The sequence below is a fragment of the Mus caroli genome, unplaced genomic scaffold (assembly GCF_978045245.1).
Source record: "Mus caroli unplaced genomic scaffold, Mus_caroli_1 scaffold_1, whole genome shotgun sequence".
NCBI lineage: Eukaryota > Metazoa > Chordata > Mammalia > Rodentia > Muridae > Mus > Mus caroli.
In genome coordinates this window covers 86,243,390-86,268,400 of record NW_028227256.1, presented here as the reverse complement: position 1 = coordinate 86,268,400, position 25,011 = coordinate 86,243,390, and the positions used below count along the sequence as shown (strand labels likewise).

Sequence of the window (25,011 nt, the reverse complement as noted above, 5' to 3'; positions counted from 1 at the left end):
GAGAGGCAGTACGGAGCAGAACACCACAGTGTGCTAAGTAAACACTGCTGATTATCTGTCCCATCACTCTGACAGAAAACCTGAAGAAAGCAGCATATGAGAAGTTGTTTGTGTTTGACTGACAGCTTGAGGGAACAGTCTACTGGTCACACTGTAACTACAGCCAGGACCCTGAGGACCAGTGCTCAGCTGAGTCCTCCAGATTTCTTCAGCCTGGGGCCACAGATCGTGGAACGGTGCCACTCGCACTTAGGGCCCACTCTTTATTAACTAACACCCAATCTACTAATGTCCTCCCACGCCTAGATGATCCTATAACCCGTCAAGCTGAGAATTCACACTAACTAACATAAAGATGTCTCTCCATCAAAACCAGAAGCGCAACAGAACACCGGTTCTTTGCTGTTGTCTGAACTGAATGTGGTTTGAACCTCAGAAGGGAAACCAGCTGTGTGAGTCCAGACCAGAACCCAGAAGTGACAGCAAAGGGAAAAGCCAAGGGCCACAGACCTTCCTGTTCACAGTGGCATCCAGAGAACAGATGAGCAAACCTGAGAGTGTCCAAGCTGCAGAGTCCCTGAAAACCTTACCACTGCTTTCTAGATACCCAGGTTAAATGGGTCTGAGTGGGCCTTCAAACTCTTAACTAAGACCAACATTCAACGTAGAAACTAGAGACACAACTACAAACTGCAAGCAAAGCTCTTCATCACAACAGACGTATGGGCCAGGTGTCTGAAAGCTGTTTGTGTGTCTATGTGGGGAGGGTGTTGGTTGGTATGTACCTGTGTGTGGGATAGAAAGTGGATACTCAAAGCCTCAGGGCCAGTCTCCCCCAGCTGTCATTTTCTGAAGGCACAGGAGCATCTAAACACCCTGGAAAGAACAGCAATATTCCGAGGCCCATATTCTGAGGATCAGTGCCATGAATAACAAGACCCTGCTCTTGCCTCACACCTCCCAGCAGCTGGGGAGGGGCTGCTGTTACCAAGGAGACATTACACACAGCTGCTGGGATTCTTCATATGCCTCTTCCGAGCCCACCCTGAAGCTGGCTGCCTCTTGGAAAACTCATTCCCTTAGTTCAGAGGCAGCACCCTTCCCTCTGAGTGGGTGAGGGGCTCCCTCCACAAGGACCAGAGCTGTGGCTCTGGTAGGCTGGGGCCTGCCTAGATGAGCTGTGCCCATTGCTCCTAAGGGCTCCAAGCAAGGAGAAGAGCAGGGGAGGGATGTAAGGGAGGGAGGGCAAAGAGACTTGGGGAGTGAGTTCTGAGGCCGTTCTCAGATCCTATAACCCACAAAGCTGAAAATTCACACTAACATAAAGATGTCTCTCCATCAAAAAACAGAAGTCATATTGTATGTCATACAATGGTCACCGTGATGCCATGCATCTATCCATCCAGGCCGTATTGACAGAAGTGCCACCACAACTCCCCAGTATCTCCCCTGATTTGCTCCCACTTTCATCCCATGAGGTCTCTGCAAGCGGAAGCTGTGGGATACGGCTGTGGTGATGGAAGAAGAGCCAGGCAAGACTGTTGGGAGTGGTGGAGCACACTGATAACTACAGTACTAAAGAGGTGGAGACAGGACAAGAGTGAGTTCCAGGCCAGACTGCACTGCAAAGAGAGTTCCAGGCCAGCACAGGCTAGGATGCTCCTTCTCAGAAGGATGAAGGGATGAGGGGTGTCCTCTTTGGCCTCTGAGGTCCTCTGAGCCCAGTGTAGAGAGACTCATAGCAATTAACAACACGTCAAGATGATTCTGCCTACACATGCTTTATGCCCACAGGCCCAAACACCCTAGAAACTGAAAACAAGCCTGATCATCATCTGATCCAGGATGACAATGCTCAGCACCAGCCGCTGCTTCCTTTGTCCATTCTCTAGCAACGAGGCTGTGATGGTGTCTTAGAGTTTGCATTGCTGTGAACAGACACACTATGACCAAGGCAACTCTTATAAGGACAACATTTAATTGGGGTTGGCTTACAGCTTCAGAGGTTCAGTCCATTATCATCAAGACAGGAGCATGGCAGCATCCAGGTAGAGCTGAGAGTTCTACATCTTCATCTGAAGGCTGCTAGAAGACTGGCTCCCATGTGATTAGGAGGGTCTCATTACCCACCCCCACAGTGACACACCTACTCCAACAGGGCCACACCTCCTAACAGTGGCACTCTCTGGGCCAAGCATATTCAAACCACCACAGATGGCTAGTTTTAACGCCATGTTGACAATCTAGAATCACCTGGGAAGGGAGTGTCAATGAGGGGCGGCCTGTGGGTACATCTATGGGGGACTGTCTTGGTTGCTTTAATTAATGTGGGGAGGGTCAGCCTGGGAGTGGGTGGCTCCATCCCCTAGCTTTGGACCCTGTCCTGTAAAGAGTAGAGTATGAAGTCTGCTGAATGGTAAAGATGGGCACATTCATCTCCCTCTGAACTCCTGCCTTGATTGACTTCCCTGTGGTGACAGACCAGAAGCAGGAACTGTGAGCTAAGACAAACCCTTTCTCCTTGAAGTTGCCTTTTGTCATGGAATTTTATCACTGTGACAGAAATGAAGAAACTCTCCAGCATCCAGACTTTTGACACTGTCATCAACAAAGACAGAATGGGGTAATCATGTTTTAATAAAGTAGATAAAATCACAAAAAGCGTGTGGGACTTTATGTTTGGGTGCATTTATAACTATCTTTAGCCCTGTGTGACCTGAAGGCTACAATCCCTTGCTGAAGGGTGGGCCTACAGGACAACCCACCTAACACTTCTGAAGCAGTTTTCCTGATAAGTCAAGGAAAGAGTTCCCAAGTCTTCATCACTGACTAGAGAAACAGGCCTTGGAGAGGAGCCACAAGCACCTGATCTCACAGGAGCAGCATAGACATTCAGATGGAGATGTCTGAGATGAGCTCAGGGTTGCCAGGGCTTTTCTGGTGGTGGGATGCCAAAGTGCTGGAAAATGAAGGCAGATTTTCTTAAAGTGTACATGTTACAGACAGCACAGGACGAGACTGTTCATGCATTCCTGGCTGCTCCTCTCCATTGCAAACCTCCTGCTGTTTGTCAAATGACATTTAAGCAGGAGCCAGATGTATTAAGATGCTGGGGAGGCAGCTCTGGTTTTGGCAGAGCTCACTTTCTGAGGAGGAAGTCTCCTGGGAGCCAAAGGGGACCTAGGTGGCCAAGGAGACCTGCATCCAGAAGGGTCCTAGCTATCCTAGCTGCTCTGAGGAAGCAGATACCCAGCAGCCTTCATCTACCCAGGCACCCCATGTCCCAGAGGCAAGACTAAACTGACTGCAGTTATGAAGGTAGACTTCTGAGCTGTGTGCCTGTGGTCTGGAGTAGTTGCCAGGAAGTGCTCATGGATAACATTTTTGCTTATGCACAACAATTTTATACCCTAAGTAGAATTAAATTTGGAGATTTCATTTCAAAACAACCCATGGTTTGAGTTAGCAAAGGGTTCACAGCTGACAAAAGCATTTGCTCTCTGATGACTTGAGTGTGATCCCACATGAAGAGAGGAGAGACTTGACTCTCTCAAGTTGTCCTCTGATCATAAAATGTCTCCCCCACCAATAAATAAAAAAATTAAAATTTATGGCTTTTGGCATCACTTGGCTAATGACAGCTGTGATCTTGGCTTTGCTCTTGACACCATGAGCAGAGGCAGCATCACCTGACTTATCTGGATGCAGCGGCCTTGCTGTCTTCTTAGCCCCTTGCCCACCAGTTCCTACTCTTTTATGTCTCAGAGTTAAACAGTTTTCCAAATACAGAGGAAAATATCACAGAAACCCAGCAGTTCTGATTTCCCCTGGGATTAAAGCTCTTTTTTCTCCATATATACTGATTTATTCCATTTTTAACATGAATTATGACTTGTACTGATTGTGACCCAATAAACCAGAAATGTTTTCTCTGTTGGGCATGGTGACATATACCCAGCATTCAGGAGCCAAAGGCAAGAGGATGGCTGGCTGCAGGTTTGACACCAGCCTGGTCTACATCGCGAGCTCCAAGCTATAAAACAAGACCTTGTCTCAAAACAATGACAGCACATTAAGCCAGAAAGCCTCAGAGGTGAAGGAGGTATGTATCTGTCTAATTGAAAATAAGAAAGATATGAACACCAGGAAATGTTATACTCAATATACTGTGTTCAGAAGCCATGAGCAGGCCCTGCCTTTAAACATAAATATATAAGGAGAGATGTTAGACCTGGAGGCAAACCACCATCCAAAGCTGCACACGACATATGGAAGCGCTGAGTCTGCCTATCAGGACCAAGAAGCATCTCTAATATGCACGTTTCTGGCTATTTCTATCCTTTCAGTAAGTCTGCCAGGTCAAGGAACAGCCCTACAGCGTTTAGGGTTCACTGAGTATTATTTTGTACCTATACCCATTTCTAGCTGTAGCAGGGCACACTTTCTATTCCGATTTCCTTTCCGTTGCTATAATAAAAACACAAAAACCAAAAGCAGCTTAGGGGAGGAAATGCTTTATGACAAATCAGGGTCACAGTCCATCACTGAGAGAAGTCGGGGCAGGAACTCAAGCAGGAGCTTGAGGCAGAAACCACAGAGGAAGACTGCTCACTGGCTCACAGACGTATGCATGCTTTATTAGCTTTCTTATACAGCCTAGTGGATGGTCCTGCCCACAGTGGGATCGGCTCTTATATCAAACAATAATCAAGACATCCCCCACAGACAAGCCCACAGGCCAGTCTGATCTGGGAATCCATCAGCTGACACTCTCACATCTAGGCTATGTCATTACTGACTAGGGCTGTATCTAATTTTTTTAAATACACCTGCAGACATGTGACATGTAGTTCCATTTTTGTTTCCAAGCAAACATTACTAATTGCCCACATACTATAATCCCTCATGTATAGTGTTCACGGGGGAGTATTGGGCAGGACCTGCCTAGGACACCACATAAGGAACTTACACTTCTGCAAACATACACACACACAAGGAGTAGCTTTCCTGAAGATACTTTTATTCTTCAAGCACTTGAGGGCTAGGACTCTCGTTGGGTGGCAATTCACTTCATGCTGGCAAGTTATTAATTAGGCCAAGAAGCAAAAGTCCTTATCTGTGAAGGACTGTGAAGTCAGTCTTTATCTGACTGAGAGCTAAAGACCTTGACCTCAAGACCACTTAAGACAGAAGTGTGTATAAGCACTGTCTCAGACACCTTCAAAGCCAGGCTGAAGTACACCAGAGATGTGGCGGCTGGCTTTGCTCCCTATCATTAAGTTGAAGGGCTAGGGATCCTATACCTATCTGGTGCTAATGTTACACATTTACTGAAACCTGTAACTACACCAGCTATGACCAGAGTATGTCCTGAGCTCTTCCTACCCAGTGTTAGAATATCGAGTGTGAGATGGTCAACAGGACTGAACTACAAACAAAATATGCCAGAAGTTCTACAAGACACAATCACACCCCCAGTTGAAACTGCCAGCCCGCAGAAAGCCATGCCAATCCACAGCTTACAGAATGCCCAGCATTAAAGTCTAGGGTAGGTCTCGGCTGAGGAGCAACCTCTTAAAAGATACTTTTTCAAATAGCATTTTGTTGGTATGCCTGGGAAGATGACATAAAGTTGGGATCTTTGGAGGAGTCTGAAGCCCCACACTGGAAGCCATATTAGGTCTTCTCTTTGATGGGATGGAAGAGGGTTCTGATGCAGTCACAGACAAGGGCCTTGAAAGGAAGTGTCTACTCACTGAGATCAAGTGTCCACTGGACTCTTTGGGGCTAAGTCTGCTGGAACAAGGCCATCTTTTCCTCCTGCACCCTGACACTCTTGTGGCTTCACCGCACTTCTGAGCCCTACTAGCCACCATGAACAGGCAGCTCTCTGTGGACCTTGGTTTTCCTTGAATCTCGTGGATGTGACCACCAACACCTTGTTCTGTGCCTTTATTTCAAGAGTGTCTGCAGAGCAAACTGATGACAGGGACAGTGTATTCCCCAGAGAAGGGGAGAACTTTCTACCACCTGTGGTAACAAATGTCAGTTTCTATGGCAAAAGTAGGGGTGACTGGCTTGCCTCCCCCCCCCCCCCACTACGGACAACTGTCCTGAGTTTAGGGTAAGCATGTTATGTGCAACGCCATCTTGAGAGACCTGGGCTTGGGGTGGTGACAATGCTGACCTGGCTACTGCTGCTTCTAGGATGGGCTGTAAATTGTCCTAGCCCACGAATCTTATCAGCCATGTAACTGGTTGGAACAGAGTAGGGGACTCCTGTGTCTTTCTTGTCCTGATTCCTTGTCTTAAATGCCTTGTCTCATCACACTTGGGTCCTGTGCACCAGGCACGGACACCCTTAGGAAATCTGTAATCTAATTTACCCCAAGGAGTCAGAGGACCCCAGGGTCCCTCCCCCATTCAGGCATGGAGACATGGAAGCCTTCAGAGAGACTGAGGGGCAGGGGGCTCCCCCTGCTGGAAGGACTCGGAAGACCTCCCTTGGAACACTGCAACACTGAGTTTAGACTCTGGAGTCACACTACATCGGGACAAATGGAAGGAGAGCAGAGCCCGTAGAGGACACACTGTTCTCACAGGGCAACCTCACTGACCTGTGTTAGCACAGAGCTCCACAGATTGTTCAAGTATGGTTCACTTCTCTTTAAATATTTTTCCTCTTCATTCATCCCTCCCCCAACCAGGTATATGCCCAGATAGGTTCAATCGCATCTTCCCAAAAGCAAAATGCAGATGTTCACTGTGGTTGCGCTCCATAGTCTTACCCTGGATGTCAACAGCTGTACCCACTTTCCAAGGACATACCACAGCAACCATCACCCATACACCACCGAGAATGGAGGAGCCACTGACCAACGGCAGGAGGATGAACAGCACACAGACCATGGGTCAGGTGGCAGCAAGGAGGACCACTCAGGCTGTAAGGACTGTGCTCAAGGGGCATGTCACATCCATGGAATGCTAAGTCAGAGGGGCCACCCTTGTGTGCGGTGAGCTGCCAGCACCAGCCACCTGCACTCAGCTATAGTTCAGAATACTTCACTTCCTTTAAACACTGTTTAATAACCAAATGTTTGTGTGTGTAGGCGCGTCCTTGCCCTAGTGTGGCGCTCACAGAACAGTTTTTGAGAGTTGTTTCTCTTCTTTCACCAATGGGTCCCGGGAGTCAAACTCAGGTTGTCTGTCATGTGGCAGGTGCTTTTATTCACTGAGTCACCTCCCCAGCTTGGGTTCTGCACTTTTTACACAATTACTGTATGGGTCACATTTACCCTCCCTACAAAGTTAAAAACAAAACAAAACAAAACAAAAACTGCTGCCCCGCTGGCTTGTGACTACAGATGCCACTTCAAAAGCGAGCACTGGGCTAGGCAGAGGCAACTTCCCAGCAGTGAGTCCCAGGGCACGACCCTGCTCGGCACAGCCTGGGGTGCTGACTTCTCAGCCAGGTTCCTGAAGCACCAACTTAGCTTTTCATCTGGGAACTTCCTCCCAAATGGGACCAAGAAACTCAGGGGTCAGTCAGCTACCTGGCAGGCTCAGGGCTCAGGGAGGGCGTTTCCTGGAAAACCCCCTTCCGGGATCAGCTGGTGCGGCCTGATTAGCAGGGGGCAGCTGCATTACCATGCTAATCCGAGTCCCTGGCGCCTCTTCCTTGATATGGATATGTACGTGTGCTTAGCTGCTCCTCTTGATGAGCGCAAGCCTCCCCGTGTCAAAAGCCCTGATATCCTCTCCAAAGAATCATTTTCCTTGTACTTACCTCCCTAAAGTGTAAGAGTTGATTTGAAAAGATACTTACCTCCACCATATGCTATTTTTCTTTAAACAATTTGCATTTCAAAGTGACGATGGCATCTATATCTGAATGAGCATCAGTATGTTGCCTGAACTGATCTCAAATGAGCATGAAAAAGATGCTGCTTTGCTATTGAACGAGGATGTTTTCATCCCCCAAATGACATCAAAGACAGACTCCCTCTTTTAAGCTTTAAGCTTAGTACATTAAAAATAGACTTCTCTGATTAAAAAAAAAAAGTACAACCTCTGAGAAGATGGCTTTCTGCAGCGTTCAAGTGCACATTCATCAACAATCATTCCTTTAAAAGACATTTTCATTACCTATTCTGTTTCCCGGCTAGCTTCACAAACAGGTTGCAACTTTATCAAAGAGTTTAACTAAAGGGGGTGTGTAAAAAACCAAAAAACAAACCCCAAATCCTTGGCTTTGGCTTACTGGTTAAAGAAGAATGAAAGAATTAATTGCTTCAGTTACTGAGGAGACGGCCACGCATTTCCATGCATGCTGGGTGAGAATGAGAGGCTGGAGAGGCTCCTGTGAGCACCAAGCCGGAAGCAATCATAGTAGAATTCTAACTTTAAAACCCAAATCCCAAACTATAACTCCACAACATAACAGAAAAGAGCCCATTTCTCTACTGGGGCCATCGCTCAACCAACAGTCAGGGAAAACATCTCAGGTCCAGGCTCCCAAAGATGACTCGGGGCATGTAGGAAGACAGGGTCCCTGCAATCACTGCTGGATGACAGAGGCTATTCCAACGGTCACAGCACTGCAAGCTAGGCCTTCACCATCTGCTCTGTCCTCTAATTACAAGCCAAAAAGAATATAATTCACGACGTGCCCATAAAAAGTGAGATGCGAATGATTTAAGTGCCTGTGAGGGAGGCTGTTTGCTCCAGTATTTGCACTGGAAAGCTGCCCTCCTTTTGGCAACCAGAATTTCTGTCCAAGAGAGTTGTTCTCCCCAAGGTTGCATCCAGAGTCTTCTCTTCAGGTGTGAGAGCCCTGGCCCTGCATGCTACGGTTCCCGTTTTGTAGACAGGTGCAATTCGATATGCTCACTACTAAGAGACAGAGCTGGGATTATTCGCTGTAGGGTACATCTTTCTGTTACTACACTTTTCCAGTCTAGACCTAGGGGCAGTGAAACATATCCGATTAACTAAATTCTCAGGATGACCACACTCAAAGTCAAAAGCCTAGAATTAGAGAAGCTGAGATGTTCCATAAAATGTGCAAACAGCTATTCCTAGTCTGATTTCTCTCTAGTTATGGTGCCAAAGGAAAATAACAAAAGCCTATTTTATTGCCTAAATTCCTTAAAACCAATTTTGCCAAATGAGGACCATGGGTTAAGTCCAGGACCATCACAGCAATAGGTCAGCATTTTATAAGCCACATGTAGACGTTTTCCTTAGCTAGCACCATAGAAAAGATTTGCTATACATCCTTAAAAAGCAACCCTATGGTGTGCATGTGTGTAAGCACACGTGTGGCGGTCAGAAGACAATCTGTGGGAATTGCTTCCCCTCTTTTACCACATGGGTCCCAGAACTGAACTTAGGCTGTCAGGATTGGGGTAAGCACTGCGATCTGCAGAGCCCTCCTGTTGGCTCTGTGATACATCTTTGGCAGGAACCGTTTTCTGATATTGTCACACAACCATTATCTTATTTAGAGATCCAGAACTTCAGCTTGTTGATTCACTGTAGGTAACTGGCATTACCGACTTGTAGGTCGTTCTCGCTGTTTCCTCGGTTTCCCATGGTTAGACAACACTCTGATAGACAACTTACACTTTTGGGCTTTCCTAGGATAACTCCTCAGAGGGGTCGGGGTCAGGGCTGCAGTGAGTGGTATAGATCCACATTTTGGATCATTTTCTTAACGATCCCCCAAAGAGGACTGCCAATATTAGAACAATGCAGACCACAGTTTAAGAAACAGATAAAATGAACATGATAAGGTCAGCAATAAACAAGGAAGTGATCAGATTATACATGGTACCCTGCTGCCAGCCGAGCCTCTGACCACCTTGGGAGTTGGCAATCTCATCAACAGTGGGTTCTCCTTTCCTTTATAGTTTATTTACTTAGTGTTTAGTAAAAGCTTAAAAGCGGCCAATTCTCCAGGATCTAGAGGGTCTGCATGTGCTCCTTGCGGGGTATTCTCCTAGTCCCAGGCGGTGCCTATGCTTGCTTCACTTCATGTGAGCTCATTAACTCACCCGGTGATGTCACTGAATACATTGGCCTGGGAGGAACAGCGTGGGGACAGCTAACTCACCGTGCTGTGCTGACGTGGCCAGAGGTGCAGCTTCTAAAAGGGGAATAGAGAAGAGAGAAGGACCACGTGTGTGGGACACAGGAGGAACTAGGACTGCTTTCTGGAAGTGGGCAACAGGGAGCGAGAGAGCAGCAAAGCTGCTAGCACTCCATCCCTAGCACCTAGCTTTCCTCGGGATGGATGGATCAGAGCTTCGGCACAACTCAGGAGTTGGTGCTGAGCATCTTGGCTGAGTTTCTATCTAAGAGATGTAATTTGGAAATACATGTGTATTCCCAAGGCAAAGCCTCCACCTGCCTCCCCCCCGCCCCCCGCCCCCAGCCCTGTACCAGCACTCAGAGTTCAACCGTACAAGTCCTCCTCCATTTTGCCAACTGTCATGTGCTTACTGGTACCTGCTGGAAAAATACTGTGGGTGCTCGAGGGAAACCATCACGAAGCTTGCTTATTTGGCGGCAACCCACCTCAGGTGCAAGTAACATGACCAAATGTACATGCAGGGACAGAATCATTACACAAAAGGGGGTTAAAACCTGGGCTTTTTGTATAAACCAACAGCATACAGCCATAGTCAGAAAAGCAGTTTTATAAAACTTCCCAGGGTATTTCTTTATACCTGGTCCTTCTTATTTGGCTCAACTTCCAAAGAACCAAATGTTCAGCCTCAAGTGCCATGCCTAAGTGATCTTTAATATATATATGTGTGTGTGTGCATATATATACACATACACACATATTCACACACATATACATACACACGCATATGTATTAACGCATACAAATATTTTTTTGCTTGCACGTATGCCCACCACAAGCATGCAGTGCCCGCAGCAGCCAGGAGAGGGCATCAGAACCCTCGGAACTGGAGTCACAGATGATTGTGTGCTGCCATGTAGGGGCGCTTAGGACCAAAACCTGGGTCCTCTGCAAGAGCAGTGAAGTGTTCTTAACCCCCGAGTCGTCTCTCCAGCGCCCTTTAAAGCATTCTTTTTTTCCTTTATGTGATCAGCGCAACAGGTGTCTTTTGCACAAAATATACTTTGAGTTTACAGTACTTTTTTGAGGGGGCTCGGCTATTGTCCCTCTAAGGGAAGGCCATGGTGGCCCAGTGGCTTTACCATCCCCCCATCCCACCCTCAATTCTTGTAGCACACACCTTATACCTAATGACAGCACAGAGCAGTTACGGATACTGGGGGTTAGCATTAGCACAGGAATTAAGGCATTTGTGGGGTTTTCCCCATGCTCTAGCTGTATTTCAGAATGATAAAACTGTCTGCATGATGGGTCGATATAGAGCAACCAGCCAGCCAGCAGAACGAGCGGGACATGGCAAAGCATCAGAAGACTCTGAGTGCCTGGCCTGTGCGTGGGGAGAGGTAGGCAGATCCAACACGCAACTCCCTCTGAGCTTCTCCAGCCAATGCTGAGGGCTGCACACTGGCCTTGCCGTCTAGAAGGCAGCAACTGGGACCATGGCTTCTGCCTGCCCTGGGCTTGTCTCCCTGGCATGTCCTATGGTTTCATTAGAGAAAGCACTGAGTCCATGCTTTGGAGGTGAAAAGTTTCTAGGGCCACTTTTATTTACTTGCAGGCTTACAGGTTGCTATAGAAACAAGTAGTTCAGGACCACAACATCCCTTGTACACTTTGCATGGAAATCCTAGAGAATTGGGTCGCTTTGCCAGAACTTACACAAAATAACACGTTATTCATAGTTCAAGTTTCCGGGGAAAATCTCCCTAAGTTGGAAGCACATTCTCGTTTCTTTTTGAATTGCATCCCAACCGTCTACAGCAGAAAGTTTGTTATTCAGAAGAAACTAAGTGTCCTCTTCTTCATATTCATTACTTGTTACTCATATCATGAAAAAAAAATAAAGAACCGTCACCAAACAATTATTTAATTGCCAAAATTTAGTTACTGAATACCCATTACAACTTATTTAATAAATCTGGCTCCCAGAAGCCAGGTATCATATGATAATTGGTATTTAAAAAAAAAAAAACAGGAAAGTAATTTCTAATCAGTAGCTTCGGATGACGCGTGTTCTTGCATTCCTCTCAAGGGTATTTAGCAGAAGTGCCCATTTCTGTATCAGAGGGTGGAATGTTGTAACCAAAGTCCAACGCCTGGGGAATTGTGGGTGAGCAAGGAGGGCTAGGAGAGGCCCAGCTCAAGGACCTCGGGCCTAGTGCTGTCGTACAAACAGGCAGGGGACTGCAGACCCGCGCTGCCCACCCATACTCTGGAGTTATTAAAATGTTTTCTAGACCATTTGAAACTAAACAAAGAAAAACTTTGTCTCTCTGACACAACAACGGATCTCATTTGGACGCTGTGTTATTATTTTTTTTCTTTAATAGCTATTACCACTGTAACAGCAGCTTAGCGACTCCGTCTGCAGCGTGAGCAGTTTTGATAAACAGCCTCTGCGGGCCACACAACGGGGATAATGTATCCTTAAGTACCGCCAATGAGCTGCCATTCTGCACAGCCAATTACTTCTGTGCGTCTGTCACTCAAAGGAAAAATGACTGAGCCCATTAGATCAAACCTTTGTCACTGTTCCTAATGCACTCTTAGGCCTCATTAATCTCCGGGAGCAGCAACAGAGCCGCCGGTGCCTCGCCGCCTCCCCCGAACAGGCCCACGTGAAGCCTCTCATGTCTCCCCCAAGTGCGCGCGTTAATCAAGCTCTCCTTATTGCCCCGGTCCCTGTCACGGCGGAGAGCGCTCCCTCTTAAATGCTCTCATTATGACCCATCCTTAGAGCCGGCTAAGTGGAAAAAAAGAGAGAGGGAGCGAGGGAGGAAGAGGACGGGAGTGAAAGAGAAGAGAGCAAGTCCAATCCCATTAATATTCATGACAATAATTAGTATTCTAGGTCACTGAATATTCATGCTATTAGTTTGGTTTTTTTATGGGTTTTCTGGATGTCCTGATTGCTGAAGTGTGGAGAAAACAGCATGGCTGAGAATGTCGATGTCAACGGCAGTTCAATACTCCAAACACATTCCCCGTCCACCCTCCCCCACCCACCATACTCAGAGCATCATCAGCTCAGCCCTCCTGCGGGCTGGCCTGCCTCCAACTGCTGGGGACCTCAAGTGGGGGAGGCGGAGGAAAAGGGGTAAGGGTTCCTCTTGCAGAGGTCGAGGTGCCAACCTGGGTAGAATGAAAAAGAAAAAAAAAAAAACGGTAATTGCAGAAACCCAACAAAGACACATGCTACGAGGACAGGAAGATAAGATGTGGTCCCAGAACAAAGATGTCGAAGCCAGAAGTCACGGACAAATTGAAGTCAAGGTACGGAAAGGGGAGAAGTCTCCATGGAGATCCCAAAGAACACTTCCCAGGCCACCTAGAATGGCCACCTAGTTAAGTATTTAGTGGGGGACGGTCTAGGTATGTCATCTGTCCACTAGCAGGTACTTGAAAGGTCAACTCAAAAACATCATTCGGCCACCCTTCTGCCACCCTACCTTGTCAGGAACCAATGATAAGGCCCTGGAAGTCACAGAGGGCAAGAGCACAGGGGTTAGAGTCAGGGAAGCTGAGGCAGAGGGCGGGGATGGGGTCCAGTGTTACATTTCTGATTCCAGAGTGGCTACTCTTAGCCATAAGCTCCTCTGTTTTGTACAGAGACATCAGATAACCCCAGGGCTGATACAATTTTATCTAGGTCATATGTGTGTAGATAGATTTACCAAGCCAGGTTAGCTAAAACTCATTAAAGAAAACATGTAAGGGCATTTCAACTCTTTCTTTGGATGGATTTTAGGAATTAAACTTGGGGAGACTCTCAAAATGCAGCTACTGATAAATCCCAGTTACCATGGCAACTCAGGGTCCCTCCCATAAGCTCCCTGCTAAAGGAATAGACATGAAGCTTCCCCTGGGCATCCTGAGGGGAGCCACCTCAGAAAAGGAAAGATGTGTCATGGAAGGGTTTTCTGCCAAATGTGAATATTTTTTTTCTAGATGCTTCCATTTTACCATTTATTTTTGCTGGAGTGGGTACTTACTTTTTTTCCCCCAAAAAACATATTCAAACAGAAATATTCTCTCTCCAACTAATGACACTGGTAGCCAACCAATGAGTTTTTAAAAAATTATTATTTCTGTTCTTACTGGCTGTCAACAATCAAGCTCAGAGTTGGCTTCTAGAGGTCAGGGTTATCTGTTCTGAGAAGGGTGCGCTCACTCTGTCCCAGCATCCTGCATGGGCACTGCTCTGACCCACCTACAACCTGGGTTCTCTCAGGTCAGAACAGCTCTCCTATCTGGGGCATCTGTTACCTTTTTTGTTTGGTTTGCAAAGTTTTCTCTTCCAGCCAACTCAAGAGTTTGGCTTGCAGACTGTCCTACTCAATGGCAGTAATTTTCTTCTGCAGCATCTTAATCAAAATTGTCTTATAATCATGCTTATTTCTACTTGATTTAAAAAAAAAGTTTAAAACCATATTTATTGTGTGTGGAGGTTGAGGACAAGTGTTGGGGGCTGGTTCTCTCCTCCCACTGTGTGCATCCTGGGCACTGTACTCAGGTCAACAGCTTGGTGTAGGCACCTTTAACTGCTGAGCCATCATACCAGCTCCGTGTATTGTCTTAGCTGAGATGTTTGTATCCCAGCTTGTCCTCAAGGTTGCTGTGTAGTTAAGAATGACCTTGAACTCCTGAGTCTCCTGCCTCCATCTCTCAAATGCTGGGAGATATGTCCGGCCGAAACCAGCTTGTGTGGCGCTGGGGATCAGACTGTGCACTGTGTGGGAGGCAGGCACACTACTACATGAACCACCGCCCCCAAAATCTATGTGGAGTGGGAGGGAATCGACCAGCATGAGGAACACAAGAAACACAAGGTGCATGAGGTATATGGGGTTCACTGGGAAAAGCTACCATGACAACAAGATTATAACAGTTGCAGCATTTCAACATTCCCATAGGAAAAAGAATCTCTAAATTTAAACAAATTTATGAAATGCATAAAAGCAAACAATAACAATATATCTGAGAAACTTAATACGCTGGTATCCCAAATACATAAAGAGACACATCTCTAGCCAGGTATGATGGCACACACCTTTAATCCCAGCACATGGGAGGCAGAGCAAGAGGACTCTGAGTTTGATGCCAGGACTAAGCAGAGACACTTACAAAGAAACAAAACACAATCATCCAAACAAAAGCAACAGCAAGAAAAAGAGCAAGAGCAACAGGACCCTAACCCTGGCAACAGGAGAGGAACCAGGCCCTATCTGTCCCCTCAATACTGATGGTATCTGCAATGGCTGAGGCAGTGTGCTTGGTGCAGTGACCCCAATGAGGTGGTGGGCTCCTGGAGGGATGACCTGGAAATGCCCCTCTCACCCCATCTTCAGAGCAATGATCAAGGCTAGGCACATAACAGACCAAGGGAGGTCTCATGGGAGGCAACAGACACAGGGAGAAGTACTGTGTCTAACTCATAAACCAGGTGGGAGAAATGAAGTCAGTCCAGAGCAGAGTTAGGCAAACACTGTGGTACTGAGAGGGGGATACATTCTTCTATTCATGGGATGTGTCCTGTAGCTGATCCAACTAACATGGCTTAGGTTACGTGGCTGGATACGAAAATAAAATCTAGGGGCTTTCATCCATGGAACCACTGAGATTACATAAGAGATTTCCCCAGAAAAAGATCAGCACCATGACTGGAAGATTTTGAAGACGGAATGGATTAATAAACTCTCTGGGATCTGAATGAAGAAAACCACTAGGCAAAAATCAACCTGAAGAAACCCAGAAAGAGCAACGAGCCCCCTTCCCCACCCACCACCACGCCCGTAATTAAACCCAATGTTAGGGATGGGGTTCTACTCTGGTCACTATTAAATAAAGCATGTGTGGTGACATATGCCTATAATTCCAACACTTGAGAGGCAGAGGCAGGAGGATCAGCAATTCAAGGCCATGCTCAGTTGTGTACTGAATTCCATGCTAGTCTAGGCTATAGAAGATCCTGTCTCAAACAAACAAACAAAACAAAACAAAAAAAAAAAAGGAGGAGGTGGAGGAAGGAAGGAAGGAAGGAAGGAAGGAAGGAAGGAAGAAAAAGAAAGAAAATGCCAACCACCATGAGATGATTTGGTGGTGTATTTGTTCCCCATTTGCTTTGAGGGTCAGGGGAGAGAGAACAGAAATAGGTAGCAACAGCTCAGGGGGCTTGGAGGTCAAGGCGGGGTGTTGCGTTTGCTGCCATACTGAACTAAGTCTGATGTAACACACTGGGGTAGAGATGCAGCATAAGGCATCTCGCAGAGAACAGTGGATGGAACAGAGCAGAACCCCCAGAAAGTACATTTCATCATGATTTAGTTGTACACACAGACGATGCAGGATTAATGAAGATCATTTAACAGAAAGGACAGGTGGCTGTTTGAATTGACAATTTGCTTATTATTTTCTATCAGATATAATGGATCCAAACAAATCGAAGGTGAATTAGAAGTTAATGATATTTTTAAAAGGGTTTAATAAAAGAATAATAAAACTTAGAAATAAATGTCTATCAGCTGCAAACAGACTTCAGACGACTAAAGTATTTTTCAACAGTTCAATGTCGAAACTACAGATGTAAGTCTCAATTGGCAGACACAGGAAAAGAAAAAAAAAAAAGAAGAAAAAGCCCCATGTGTAAATTTAAGACTTTACAAAGTAAAAATAAAGTATTATGTTTAAAGTTTTTTGCATATTATAAAAATACCAATATCCTTAATATATAAAGAGCTTTCCTATATCAAGAAAAAGAACTCATTAAAACACATACAAAGGCAACACATAAAATAACTACAAAATATATACATGGGCACTAAGTTCAAGAGTCACTCAGATTCACAACTGATGGAAGCAGAGACTAAACGTCACACCCACCATGGGGTGTCTTTACCCTGTTGGTTTTGAAAATGACAGTTAAAAGCAGTACCAGGTAGGTACTTTATAGGAGGTATTTCTAGAGGTTATTTTGGAAATATATAAGAACCTGACAGAGAGCTCACTGGCTGAGCCATGCTACTGAAGACTACTGGCTGCAGAGAGTAACTGTTGAGTGCTGAGGCTTAGTGCGTGCAAACCCAGGTCAGCCAGCCAGCATGGAAAACTAAGTAACAATGGAATCACCATGGGAACCAAGCTCCCCACCTACTCAACTCCAGATTCTCCCGATCATGAAGATAGCAGAAAGCAAGAGTAAAGAGTATCCTCAGTTACATGGCCAATTATTTGGCCACCAGCTACAAAATAACTATTTTTAACTCAAAGTCCATCACATCACTCTTCCTCACACCTGAGTGTTTTATGAGTAACAATGTCAAACCCAAGGAACTCAACGTGCAGAGTACAATTTAAGTCTAAGAACACAAACCCATCAAGTGCCTTGATTTCTTAAGCAAAAAGCAACATGTCATTTTAGATCAATGTCCAGATGTAAGAAGTCAATTTCAATTAAAGTTTCACGACATACTGGTGAAGTATCTGTCTCTTACAATACCAGACCCATATTCCAGCCTTATACCCAAGGACTAGACAGGCAAATACCCAGGGATGTGGGCTGAGGTCTCACCGAGTCTTGCTGGAAGCAATGGCATTTTATCTTTATGCCTATTTCAGAAGTCCAAGCCATTCGGCCCGAGTATGACTGGGACCCTGAGGCACTGCGACTGATGTCATATCCCTACTTCCCTGTCCAACTGACATATGCAGAGCTAAGAAAATCAACTAGGTGGCCTCTCAGATGAGCTGAGGGAGGGTTGGAAAGATCCTGTCCTAAACCTGAGGGGCGTGACTATGCAAAAGGACCTGATTCTTGCCTCTACCCAACAGCAAGGCTTTTCCTGTGAAGCAAACTGGAGTGAGGAACAGAGCCCCTGTTCTTAAAGAGCCCGGCACTACTTGGGACTAGCATCATGTAGTGTGGCACCCAAGGACTTAAGTCTCAGGACTAAGAGGTATAAACCTTAACTGTATTCACTGATTCTTGGCACATGGCATTACTCTTTCCTTATGGCGGTTTCCAGCAGGTTCTGCTGCCCCTGGAGCCAATTCTTGCCCCTCCCTCCTGTCCTAGAGATCCAAGACGTTCCACAACTGCCACTCTGGACTTCCTGTCTTTCCTGTCTTTATCCCCAACCTGAGAGTGTGTGTCTGGTAAGTGCTAGGCTTTAAGTCTTTGTCCCTGGGCTTGGGAGCATGGGGAAGCACTACAAAATTAGCAAGTGACTACAGTCAGCCACGTAATGTATACAGAGGGCCAATCATAAAGGACAAACACCTGTTACTTTTGTCAATTTAAAAATAACTTTCCAAGTGTTACAGTCCCTTAAAATGCATCTAGCAGGTGTTCTAAATCCTCCCAGGAAACTCCCACATAAAGGGTTATCAAAATGGGCATAAAGCAAATGGTTGCTGCCGTGACTGAGCAGTGGGCAGGTGTAGTGAAGAGTTAGCCGGTAGGTGACTGCCAGGTACAGGAAGAATCCTGGAGGCCAGAGTCACCAAAGTAACAGTGCACATAACCGACCTGGCCACTGTAAGTATCTCACGACTAAGCGAAGGGTGAAGTTACATAGCGCCCTATGGAAGCCGAGGTCCTATTCATTCTCGACTTGCTCTTCTTCCTGGGGTACTGTCCTCCTCCCTTCCCATCCGATGTCACTGGTTTGGGAGTGAGGAGAACAGGTCAGAGAGGGTCACAGCGCAACAATCTCACCTTTCTGGAAGAAACTGGTCTTCCCCTTAGGGAAAGTCAAGTTTTAGTTTGATTACTAACTGCCCCCAAATCTATCCTCTCTGCCCCTCTCGTGGTCCTCCTGTCTTTGTTAACACAGGCAGGCAGCCAGGCAGGCCTGGGTACTGACTTGCCCAGTGCCACAAGATACTGAGAGGCACTGTCTGGGGGCCACATTGGGACTCGTCCATGGCACCCCACTTTTACCAAGCAATGCCATTCACCCCTGGGCAGTTCATCACACCGACTTAAAGCACCCAGTGCTTTAGAAGCAAGAAGCCCATTGTTCCAAGAAGCTGACACCCATGTTAACATCTGCAGAAAAACCCCCGGGAAGACTGAACCAAGTAGGAGAAGAGATTCCATGTGCTCAAAGAACACTCTGGCTCTTTTCCTGGCTTCTCTTGAGAAGCAATCACAGGAGGGCCAAAATGGCTGCCCATCACCTACAAACGTGATTCAGGAAAAAAATAATAAACTGGCCGAGACTGCAACCGCACAGAGGCTGACTGACAAGTTCCCACCACATCAGAGCCTCAGGAAACGAGGCTTTCTCTAATCCTGAATGAAAACCACCGAAGTTCTTTGAAAGAGACTAAAGAGCAAAGTTGCTTAGCTGATGAGAGAGAGATGCTAGTGAAGACAGCAATGGACAGTTCAGCTCAGTGAAGGCCTGCGCGTGGTGCTCGGTCTCCTCCAGTTTTAAGTGTGCAGTTACCGGGCATCATTCTTTTAAAACGGATTCCTCTACCTCTGAATGACCTCAACCAGCTGACCCTGTACGACACCCAGCTCTCACCCCAGCCTAGGAACGCCGCCTTGGACACTTACGTTTGTGCAGCCATGGCTTGACTGCCGCCACAGAACACAGGCTCAGAAAGATCATGGCTTCAAGCCTGCCTGAAGCTACACCATCTACCTGCAGCAGGAAGTACTCGGCTCCTCAGGTGCACCCGAGGCGAGCTTACCTGAATTTGGTGAGATGTGTAAACTGCTCATGTCCTTGGCCAGGCCGTTGGTTTTGGGACTGGAGATCGGTGCGCAGGCAGATGTGGCTCGGGGCGGCCTCTTCCCCGGCACCTTCACAGTGGTCCTCAAGAGGTCTATCTCTTTGCCGTGGACATTCTGCATGTAATCCTGTGTGAATGTTAAACACCCAGGAGAGATTAGAGAGAGGATGGGACCCAAGACCCTATCCATGTCACTAGCTGTAATCCTGTGGCTGCCATGTTCATCTGCAGGGTGTGAATGACATGGTTCTTATTTAAACCCAGGCTGACCTAATCTAGAACTGGGAATGGGGCAAAGAAACAACTTACTCGGGTGTGTGCCAACTACGATCGCAAGATCTTAGTTCTTTGAACTCTTGCTTCCCAGATGTAGTTTAGGAACCTGAGCATGTGCGGTGACTTCTGAGACACAGCCCACTGTGGGTAGACCCTAGGCGGGTGTTCAGGGGTTCTATAAGAAAGCAGGCTGAGCAGGCCATGGGGAGCAAGTCAGCATCCCATGGCGTTTGCATCAGCTCCTGCCTCCAGGTTCCTGCTCTGTTTGAGTTCCTGTCCTGATGTCCTTCAAGGATGAACAGCAATATGGAAGTGTAAGCCATGTAAAGCTTTTCCTCCTCAACTTGTTTTTGGTCATGGTATTTCATCACAGCAATAGAAACCATAACTAAGACCAAGACTGGAGGTGACTGGAGGACATGAAGGACTAACAGCAACAGCAACAACAACAACAACAACAACAACAGTGTATTCACAGTGGGCACTGACAAGAATGTTCATGTTTTCCTGTTAACATCAAAGTCACCAGCATGACCACTTTTGTGAGCTGAGTAAGGACAACACCAATGGACACTCCAGACTGCACGGGAAAAGGCCACGGAGCCCTCAACCCTGCACAGAGAACTACAGGCAGCGGAGGAGAGCTGGGAGCAAGAGAGGCAGCCTTTCCCAGGGAAGAGCACACTGATTGGCTGTCCAATGCCAATGGTCAGCCCTGAAAAGATCCAGACAAGTAACATGATATGGACTTACAAGGCTTTATCTGGGGATATATATGCATCTACAAATACATATATGCATGCCATAACAAACTGATGAAAAGAGAGGCCCTGACTCTGAAGGAACAGGGAGGGGCTTACGGGAGGGTTTAGGGGGAGAAAAGGGAAAGGAGAAATGTTGTAATTGAAACACAATATCAAGAACAAACAAACAAGCAAGGATGCTCATCCTGTGCTTCCCATAAGAAAAGCCCCCACAGGCTCGTGTGTTTGAACACTGTCTCTGGCTCGGGGTGCTGTCTGTGAAGGTTGTGAGGCCTTTAGAAAGTGAAGGCTTCCTGGAGGAAATGAGTCACCAAAGACAGGCTGTAAGGCTGTAAGGCCTCACTTCCTCTTCCCTCGCTTCCTGAGGACAGGCGCAATGTGACCAGCAGCCTCCCTCTTCTGCTGAGCCTACCTGCTCTGATGCACCAGGTCCCTCTGGAACTATAAGTTAAAGCAGAAATCCCACCCTTCCTTCAACTGCTTCTTTTCAGACAACTGGTCACACTTCCCCAAAGAAAGAAAACAAAGGGAAAGAAAAACCTAGAAATGAATCCATCAGACCCTTGGCTCCTGTATGTCTGCATTCAGCAGTCAGCGACTATCAGAGGGTAGCCTGGGCTAAGTCACTGAACAACTCATCATACAATGGAGCAGACATAATACCCAGGAACAGCATGTCAGGAAAAGAAGTTGTGTGAGCATCCTTGAAAAATGGCTGTGTGCCAAAAGCCTAGCTGTAAGCCTGTGGTGTTCTTGGGAGGCAGGAAGACTTTATTTAAGTGATGGGACTTAGAGGTTAGCACACTAGAGGTGTGCTCTTGAAAAGGGACATTGGAAGGCAAGCCTGCCTTCATTTTATCTATCCTTCCTTCCCTCCCTGATTCCTGCTGCTGTGTGGTGAGCAAGTATCCCTGCTACCACATGCTGCTACAGGCTCAAAGCAACAGGTGACGTGACTGTGAACTCAAGTCTCTGAAACTACAAACCAAAATAATACTTTCTCCCACAAAAGTTGGTGATCTCAAGAGTATTTTGTCACAGTGATTGAAAGGTGACACAATTTGGAGCATGGTCCTGCCAACTCTCTCATGCATTACTGTCATCACTTTACTGACAAATTACAGTAACAGGAGTGTCACCACCACCATCATCACCATCACTAACACCATCATCATCGTAGCCGCCGCCGCCACCGCCACCACCACCGTCTCAATGAGGCCTCTTGTCTATAGACACAGCATTTCACATACCCTGAACGTGTTAACCCATCACATACTAGAAAAGGATACATCCTGCATTACTCTTAGATAACTAATGTTTCAGGTACTTTAACAGTAAGCAGGAAGTAGGACTAGGAAGGAAGCAAGAAATAGGATTATTGGTAAACTCAGAAATTTGTGTTGTCCTAAGTGATTAAATTCAGGTTGAGGTACCTTTAGAAGAGCTGACCATCTACCTTCTATTTGTTGAGTTCCTAGGCTTGCAGCTAACAGACACAGACAGGTAACTCACACACGTAAAACAGGAAGGTCAGAGCTTTAGTTTGCTGGAGATCAGCAGGGTGATGCATATTGATGGAGTGGTGTGGGGGTCACAACAAGTTTGTCCTCACTCCTGGGAAAGAGGCAAGCCATCTACTGTAATTGCAGAAGAATGTCCAACAGCCTAGTGGACCAGGTACTGGGAAGCCACCTTTGATGGTTAGGCTTGACTTCCATCTCGGTTATGCTGAGAAGTGTGTAGGACAGAGAAGAACTGAGCCTCTAGGTATGCTGACAGGAAGTTCCCAAAGACTTAGCTGAGGTGGGGGAACCTGCCATGAACACAGTGGCACTATGTGTAAAGCCATTGCAGGATTTATTCTCCGCTTCCTGGTCACCATGGTGTGAGCTGTATTTTCCGTGCCCCGCTCCCATGATGGTAGGATGTGGATCAATGATGGAAGAAGTTATCATCACAGCAGATAGTGTGGACTCTGATGGGAGAAAACGGGCACTGCAGACAGCAAGTGAAACTCTTGTTTATCAGGGAAGAAAGGGACTCTAGCCAGGGCAGGTCTTCAGAAAAAAAGGCCACTCTTCTCATCTCTAATGCCTGCCATTACACCCACTTGCAAGCCCAAGTTTCCAAACAGCGCTATGCTTGCAAACAGCAAATTCCTTCTTGCGCAGTTACTCCTCTCAAATACCAACTTGCTGTAACTTTCTCCTTTAATGCAGATTCTTGACAAATTAAAATACAATAACAGGAGTGTAATTGAGCATTTATTGCTTATGAGTTCCAAAATGAGGCTAATCAGAGAGTGACTAAGCCCCAGCGTGGGCTCTTTTAATAGGCATGTTTTAACATACAATAACCAGGATATTTTATTTAAAATTATTGTAGAAATGTAGAGTCTGCTTTCAGGATCTGAAAACGACGAGGGAAGACATTTATCTTGAGCCCAGCATGGGCCGGCCAATCTGTTTTCTTGCCTGTGTGAGACACTGCAGCATCAGAATTGGCTCGAGTATCAGAGGGCTATGAGGGTGGCTTGGTTGGTCAAGTGCTTGCCTGACCTCCAGTCTGCCTATGATCTCCATGCTGCCTAGCCATGCTTGTGTTGCAGGTGGGAGAAAAATTAACAGAGACACCCAACTTTCACCTCTAGCCTCTGCAGGCTCCTGTGCACGCGCGCACACACACACACACACACACACACACACACACACACACACACCCACCAATCAATAGAACAGAAACCAGAATGTTCATCTGGCAACTCCTGTCTTTCCACTCTGCCTTGTTTCCTATCCCAGGAGAGAAACTGTTGTGAGTGTGATCCTGCTTCTGCTAGAGCACGGCCCTTTCATCTCTGCCTGGCTTGGTTCTTGAGGAATTAAAGCCGGGATCACTAAACAATGTGGCGCCTTCAGAAGCTGACAGGATGTGCGGATCCTGGGTGAGTGTGAGGCAGGGACCTCGCTGGGTAAAATAAAGACAGCAAGCTTATTTTGATATGCAAATACCACTCAGCTACCCTTCTCCATGTTAGCTGCAGAAAATGCTGATCGAAGATAAAAGAGGGGAAAAAACCTTTAACAAGGCATGAGGGTAATTCAAAGCCAAGTACTTTTAAACAGCACTTAACAAGTCCCTGGGGCCCACTCAAGAGCCAGGCCCCCCAGAGGTGCCATCTCCCGCCCCTCAACAGCTTGAAAAAGTAGTAATTGCAAACCTATTTGCATTTTTCTCCTCAACTTGTCCACGCTTATCATGTGGATTCCTTTTTCCAAGCTGGCACCAGAGCAAAGGGACCCGTTCCCGAGCGCGCCAACAGCTCGGCAGCCATGCTTGCTGTCCCCTGCACCCGCGCCTGCACCTTTGCCTTCCCCAGTTTTTTACATTTTGCTCCTAATTACGTTGCATCTATTGCCGTACACTTAATTAGCTGCATTAATGTGATTTCTTTTCACATAGTCAAGCAATTAAGAGCTATGATTGAGTTTCATTCAATTAGCCTCAACAAACATGCTAATTGATGTCCCAGATGCAAATGAGGTGCAATGAGAGAGACCTGCTTGCAATTGAGAGCCACGTCAGAGACCCAGAGCTTTCAGCTTGCTGACAGAAGCACAGTTTAACGTGGCTCCTGCCTTCTGTAGGGTGGCCTTAGGAGAAAGACGAGGGGCCATTAGTGCCTCTGCGTTCCAGATCATTCCGGATATGGAGAATTCACTGTTTGGCTGCCGTACAATGTGGACTCACACTTCACAGTTAGGTGTCCCCGGACTGGAAGGTGATCAGCTTGGGTAACATTTGGCTGCTGCAGACCGAGTGCTGCACAATTCCCATCAGCAGACAGTTACAAGGCTGTCAAGAAAATTTCCCCCAAGAACCTCAAAAGCAATCCCAGCCATCCCCGAGCCTTCTGTGTACGTGATAGCCTATCCGGTCTTCAGCAGAGGGGAAGTTCATCTTCGTCACCTCTGGGGCATTTGGCACTTGAGTTAAGCACAAAATACAGCAATCCATCAATAGTCCCTAAAAATATTCTTAGCAGATCGATTCTTGCTGCCTTGCGTCTGGAGGTTATGTTCA

At 46.6% G+C, this 25,011-nt stretch overlaps 1 protein-coding gene across 16 annotated transcripts in view; it reads right to left on the bottom strand.

Moving 5' to 3' along the window:
• Agap1 (ArfGAP with GTPase domain, ankyrin repeat and PH domain 1) overlaps positions 1-25,011 on the bottom strand; it is a 435,924-nt gene that overhangs the window by 127,707 nt on the left and 283,206 nt on the right. For all 16 annotated transcript variants that reach the window (XM_085839355.1, XM_085839372.1, XM_029480713.2 and 13 more), the window contains one exon: positions 19,850-20,018. In XM_085839355.1, the coding sequence (XP_085695481.1) occupies positions 19,850-20,018 (169 nt within the window). The remainder of the gene's footprint in view (positions 1-19,849; positions 20,019-25,011) is intronic.